We start from the raw sequence: 6,762 nt of genomic DNA, 5'->3' as shown, positions 1-6,762 counted from the left end.
AAAAAAAAAAAAAAAAAAAAAAAAAGAAAAAGAAGGGCCAATGTTCATTTATGGGAGCCTCTGTCTTCCATCCCACTGGGTAACATGTGTAACAACTGGGTTTCTTGGGCTGGGGATGTAGCTCAGCAGCACAGTGCCTGCCTGGCAAGTGTGAGGTCCTGACTTCGATTCCTGATACAAAAAAAAAAGAACTGGGTTTTTCGCTACCTCACCTCTGTAGAATTGTCTGGCTCTTCCTGCAAGGCCAGTCGTGCCCAGATGATGACTCTTTCTGCAGTTTTCCCAGCTACTTCAGGAGACAGAGACCTCAGCAGGAGGAGACAGTCTTCACCCTATGAACCGGAAGAGAAAAGGGACATTAGCTTGGCCTTACCTTGTTCTCTTCTACTTCAAGATGACAAGAAAAACATAAAAAAAAGAACTTGACCTTACTTGCCTAGCAAGCAAGAGACCTGGGTTTGATCTGCACTGCCATAAAAGAAAGACAAAAAGGTAAAAAGATATTTTGAGATTACAGTTTAGGGTTTTGGGGTGTGGCACTGCAGATGGAACTGAAGGCCTCACACATGGCAGGCAGCTGTACCACTGAGCTACATCCCTAAGCCATAAAGTAAATCTCAAACACACCCTTAGGTATTAAAGATTAGTATACCTATTAGGCATGCCTTTCATGACAGAATTATAAAAAAAACCCCAAAAACAAAAAACACAAAAAAGTAAGCTGTGGTGCACAAGTGTAATTTCAGCACTATGAGAGACTGAGGCAAGAAAATTACAACATTGAGCCCAGACTAGGCAACTCTGCAACTCAACAACTTAGAGAGACTGTGTAACAAAATGAAAAATAAGAAAAGGGTAGGCATGCAGCTCAATGCAGAGACCCTGGGTTCAATTTCTAGTACTGGAAAAAAATCATTAACTACCTTTATTATTATTATTTTTGTAGCAAGGATCAAACTTGGGACCTTGAACTTGCAAGGCAGGTGGTGAAACCACTGAGCTAAAACCTGGCATTACTACCTTTAAGAACCAATGGATCCAAAAAGAAAACAAAAACAAAAACAAAAACAAAAAAACACCAGCCACTTTAATAATCTGTTTTATTGGTATAGCTATACTTTATAAAGGTCAATTTGAATAATTTGATTTGTTTCTGTTTCCAAGGATTTAGTTAACAAAGGAGCCACATGAAACAAAATTTCATACCTGTTCTCTGTCAATCAGGTCAATAATTCTTAAACTGTAGATTTCATCATCAGACAGCCTATACCCTTGGGCCACCTTTAAAGCATCTTCTAAGGAAGATGGGACATCTTGTTTGAGAATGTATCTGACTACCCTCTGAAACAGAGACAATACACACTTTGCTCATCATGGAACATCCCAGAGAAGCCAGGAGTTGGCTTATCAGGGCAAAAGCCATATAATTAAAATAATACAGCAAAAAACTAAACTTGATGAAAGATTAAAACATGATGTATTCTGATTGTGATAGTCCTATCATTCTTTTTTTTTTTTTTTAACCAGGGATCAAATTCGGGTCCTTGTGCTTGTGAGGCAGGCAGCAAGAACCACTGAGCTAAATTCCCAGCAGTCCTGTCATTCTTACTGTTTTATTCTCCTCATGGTGCTCCCAGTACTGGGAATTGGACTCAGGACCTTGTACTTGAGAGGCAGGCACAGTACCACTGAGCTAAATCCCCAGCCTCAAATCCTATCATTCCTTTTTAGCTTAAACTACAATTTGCTGTCCTTAATACTCTCATCAATAGCTAAACACCCTATTTACATAGACCTAACAAAAGAAAAGCAGTGGAGACTCTAGTTCTATTGACTTTTTATATATAAAATATGCTTTAAATTTCCTGTGTTGCCCTAAAAGTAGAAAAAAGATTCTTCAACTAGCAAACTTACCATTATTTCATTGTTTAAGAGATTTACTTCTCTTATTCCATAGCCTCGTAAAAGTTTCTTCATCTCCATTAGTTTGTAACTTTCCTGTAATAACTTGACTCTGAAAGTAAATTTATTGATGTTAACATGGATTGTCTCTTTTTTTTGAAACAGGGATCACTATGAAGCCCAGCTTGGCTTTGAACTCACTATGCAGCCCACGCTGGGCTCTAACTCAGTGATCCTCCTCCCTCAGTCTCCCTGCTGAGATTACAGGCATGCGCCACCACGTCTGGCTAGATCATCTTTTTAATGGAATACTATGGGATGGAATCAATGAATACCACAACTGGATGCGAGTGCAGCACAGACGCCGGGTGAGGGCAGGAACCTTACTTGGGATGGTCCATCTCCAGGTGCTGCTTCACCAGTTGCTCCACTGCTGCGCTCCAAGGAACCACGGCCTTGTACATGATCTTTAGCACTGCGTCAAAGATGAGCTGCAGACACCAAACAAGAACACTGACGGCTCCCCAGGACCTTTCACTGCTGGCACCAACCACGGTCTAGGACTATTTCCCTTCCAACCACAAATGCACAATTTCTTCCAATTTTCACACATAAAGACACTCTTATTAGGAAACTTCACAGAAGTATTACGTCTGCTGAAACACGGCAGAATCGCATCGTCTATGCCATTCTACAATGGGCAGAGACTTTAAAATAGTTTAAAAATAGTTTTCATGATATTTTATAATATTTTATAAAATATATTACATCATATTTTATAATGCTAAGCAGTAATAACGTAATATCAAACTAAAGGAATAGTGCAACACATTGAAAACATGTCTCTAGGGCCAGGGATTTAGCTCAATGATGCCATCACCTGCCTCACGAGGTGCAAGGTTCCAAGTTCAATCCCTGGTACCAAAAAACAAAACAACAGCAACAAAAACATGTCTCTGTATTTGAACAACCACAGAAACCCTGGAGAGGTCTGCACCTACTTGTCCACAGCAGTTCTTTTAGGGGTGGAAATGAGAACATTTCCACTTTTTTTAAAAAATAAAAGAAAATAAAATCGTAAGCAGTTTTTATTTTCTTTTTATTCCTTTTTCTTACCATGTAAATTCTTCATAAACGTGTCACTTTTTAAAATTTTTTTGAAGTGTCACTTTTATGATTAGAAAAAAATCTGTAAGTTCCAGGGCCCACAAGGGAAATCCAACAACCACTCATGTCACTCACATCTGTGTCTGATAAGCATCCAACCACGGCCATGGCCTTTGCTTCCCAAGCTGTGTCGAAGAGGGATGTGGACTTGGAGCTACGTCTCTTTAGTAAATCCTAAGAAGGGATAAGCATGGATAGATATTCAAATATTAAAATTTTTCACTAAAAAATGCAAATACAGATATAGACTTAAACAGCATTTATGGGTTTATAAAATGACAAAAACAAAATCGTAATTAGTCATGAATGTGGAAAAGTAATTTAAAAAATTAAACTGGGTATGGTGGTGCATGTTTATAATCCCAGTACTTAGGGGAGGCTGAGGCAAGAGAGTTTCCAGGAGTTCAAGGCCAGCCTGGGCCACACAGTGAATTTAAGGCCAGCCTGGACTACACAGCAAGACCAATTTCAAAAAAACAAAAAATGAAATTGTCAAAACTTTAGTGCTCAATTTTACAGGTGTAGAAAACGTAAAAAAAAAATCCTTAGGCAACATGAAAAAATAATGTTAAGTGAAAGAAGTCCGATAAACAAGCTCAAATACTGCATGGTTTCTCTCCTATGAGAAACACGGGCCAAGGATGTAGCTTAGCAGCACAATGCCTGCCTGGCAAACGCAAAGCCCTGAGATGGATGACTGGTGCCCAAAAAAGAAAAGAAAAGCACACACACAAAAGAAACACAAAATATATACATATACACACAAATAAAGAGCAAAATAGGAGATAAATAGAAAGTATATGAATAGAGAGGTTCATATACTTTCCCAAATTACATATTGCACTGTTTTAGAAATATTTCAACATATATGCTAATGTGTTTCAATTATATTACTAGTTTATCTTAGTTCATTGAAAATAAAGTGTGTGCTATTATTTGTTTCTTTATTCTAAGAATCCTTTTGGTTTATGTCCTGTACTGAGTATGTTATTAGTCTTTTTTCTGGTACCAGGGATCGAACTCTGGCCCTTGCACTTGTGAGGAAGGCAGTGGAACCCCTGAGCCAAATCCCCGGCCCCTAAGTATTCTGCAGGTAATGATACAATATATTAACTGTTATTATTCTTTTATAATTTTACTATGAAATTTTATTTTTTCATAAAGCAATAATTCTTGAAAGATCCACAAATCAGATTACTACAGCATAGTGTCTACAAAAACAATCGCTGAGATGGGGTGCTAAAGTATGTGCTTAGCATGTACAAAGCCTTGGGTTTAATAACCAATGCCCTCCCAAAAAAAAGTGCCAAAAGAAAAGAAAAAAACTGCAGTATCTACTGAGTTCATTTTTCTTTTATCTCACACAGTGCTTTGGAAAAGGCCCTACAGGGTTTTCTTCTCAAATATGTGGGCTCAGTGTTCCTCCCTCCTCAGCCACTCCAGGAGCTGTAGTCACAGGTGCTCATCACCATGCTCAGCTCCTATTTTTTTGTCTTGTTCAAGGTCCTCACTTACTAGCAGAATAATCCATCTCTTAACCAATACAAAATACTGTTTTAGTCCCAGCATGACATTCCTTAAAGAGTTGAACATGTAATACAATGGTATCCGAACAGTTCCTGGAAATAAGGCTGGATCTAAAGAAGACGTTACCTCTATGTACAGCAAGAGAACGTCCTCCTCCTGCAAGTCATGTTCTCTCATGTAAACTCTTACAGACTTCTCTAGGGTGGAGGGAATAAGTTCAGGGGCCGATACTCTATCAAACATTCGGAACACAATGGTGGTTGTATTTTCCTGGGTGATAGATAAGAAAGTCGACGTAAATGCAGATTCCAGCCACAACTGGGTACAATGAGCATGACAATGTTGGTGAGCCTAGAATTTTACCTTCTCTAAATCAGAGAGGGCCAATCTGCAGTTATATGTCCTATACAATGTGATCAACTCTCTCAAGTTATTTACCAAAGTCCGTAACTGACATACTTCCTCGGTGTTTTGGTAATCCTTCTAAAACAAAAGTAATAAAATGGTTAAAGATATAAAGTAAAAATGTGAGAAGGAAACAAAGTCAAACTTACTTCAAAGAATAGAAAAAAAAAATGGACCATGGTTATGTACATAAGAAACCTGCAATTTTGAAGCAACTAATGCTTTAAATTTATAGAATTCTAAAAAATTTTTTACAAGTTTTTTAAAAAATGAATCGTATAGAATTTTAACTAAAATTATCAAGTATATATTAAAGATTAGAAATTTAAATTTTTTTCTTAAAAACAATATTAGCACAATTTCCTTCAGAACTATAGTATACTTGTATACACATATTTCATTTATATGCTCCTCAAATACCCTATCCATCTATACATAGATTATGACCAGACATAGAGCTTTAACATTTCCTAAAGTTATATATATGAAGGGAATTTTTAATATTGGTGAAAGGCAACTAAAAGGGAAAAGACAAAGTAGTATTCAACAGCAAGTGGAAGAAAAATAGCTGGTCTTAGGGGCACACACCTGTAAGCTCAGCACTCGGGAGGCTGAGGCAGAATCGCCCTGAGTTCAAGGCCAGCCTGAACAAGCCTGGACTACTACTATGTAGCCTGAAATTTACATAGCAAGAGCCTGTCTCAAAAAACCAAACCAAAAGCAGGGGTCTCTTTTATGGAAAAAAAACATATTATAATGAGCAATCAGTAAACTGAAACGAAGGAATAAAATCCTCATTTAAAAGAATATAATCATTAGGTATAATTAACAACAAACTTTCTATATCAGAAAGCAAGTGATTATTTTTGTTAGGTAATAAAAGAAGTATCATTATGTTTTAAAGCTAAAACATGAGAAATGTGATTTAAAAATATATTTTAAGGGTGCGGGGATTTAGCCCAGTGGTACCACACCTGCCTCACAAATGCAAAGTTCTGAGTTTGATCCAAGGTACAGAAGGGGAAAAGAAAAAAAAAATGTGTGTGTGTGTGTGTGTGTGTGTGTACATACATACATACATATGAAAAGTATATAAAAAAGTATATACACACACATACATACACACACACACACACACACACACATTCTGGTACTGAAGAATAATTCAGAGGTAAGATTATAATATCTCATATTAATCTAAACTAAATTATGACACTCAACAAACTTTTGTTGTTTGTTTTTTTTGCGGTACTGGGGATTGAACCCAGGGGCTTATACAAGCTGGGGCAGTGCTCTACTACTGAGCTGCATACCCAGCACTCTTCTTATTTTTATTTTGAGACAGCATCTTGCTTAATTGCCCAGGCTAGCCCTAAGGTTGCAATCCTCCTGCCTCAGTCTCCTTAGGAACTAAGATTACAGATATCTCCATTATGTCCCCCAATAAAATGAACACTCTTAAAAATTTAAAAGCTCCAAAGGGCAAAAAAATTAACCTGAAGAAATTTACAAGACAAATAATAAATTTAGTTCATTAACCTCAAGTATAAAATCAACATTTCTGATCTTAGTTCCTCCTCTTCTGCTGTTTGTTTGGTCTTCAGTGCTGGAGACTGAACCCAAGGCCTCATTCATGCTAGGCAATGACTCTCCGCAAGCTATGTGGATAGAGCACTGCTGTTTTTGCAGACTGTCAGAAAAGTCTCATGAATTTTACACTTTGTAGCACATGTATTCTTTTTTTTTTTTTTTTTTTTTTTA

The 6,762-nt window shown here is 37.2% G+C and overlaps 1 protein-coding gene across 1 annotated transcript in view; it reads right to left on the bottom strand.

Annotated features, from left to right (window-relative positions):
- Nucleotides 1-6,762, bottom strand: part of Kntc1 (kinetochore associated 1) — an 80,994-nt gene that overhangs the window by 40,009 nt on the left and 34,223 nt on the right. Inside the window, exons 25-31 of the mRNA XM_010604354.1 lie at nucleotides 4,960-5,079; nucleotides 4,723-4,866; nucleotides 3,145-3,243; nucleotides 2,290-2,393; nucleotides 1,915-2,014; nucleotides 1,207-1,341; nucleotides 213-332 (exon numbers count right to left, since the gene is read on the bottom strand). Of these exons, the coding sequence (XP_010602656.1) occupies nucleotides 213-332; nucleotides 1,207-1,341; nucleotides 1,915-2,014; nucleotides 2,290-2,393; nucleotides 3,145-3,243; nucleotides 4,723-4,866; nucleotides 4,960-5,079 (822 nt within the window). The remainder of the gene's footprint in view (nucleotides 1-212; nucleotides 333-1,206; nucleotides 1,342-1,914; nucleotides 2,015-2,289; nucleotides 2,394-3,144; nucleotides 3,244-4,722; nucleotides 4,867-4,959; nucleotides 5,080-6,762) is intronic.

Source organism: Fukomys damarensis, unplaced genomic scaffold (assembly GCF_012274545.1).
Source record: "Fukomys damarensis isolate Sample0158 unplaced genomic scaffold, DMR_v1.0_HiC HiC_scaffold_12, whole genome shotgun sequence".
NCBI classification, from domain to species: Eukaryota; Metazoa; Chordata; class Mammalia; order Rodentia; family Bathyergidae; genus Fukomys; species Fukomys damarensis.
This window is presented reverse-complemented; position numbering and strand designations above follow the sequence as displayed.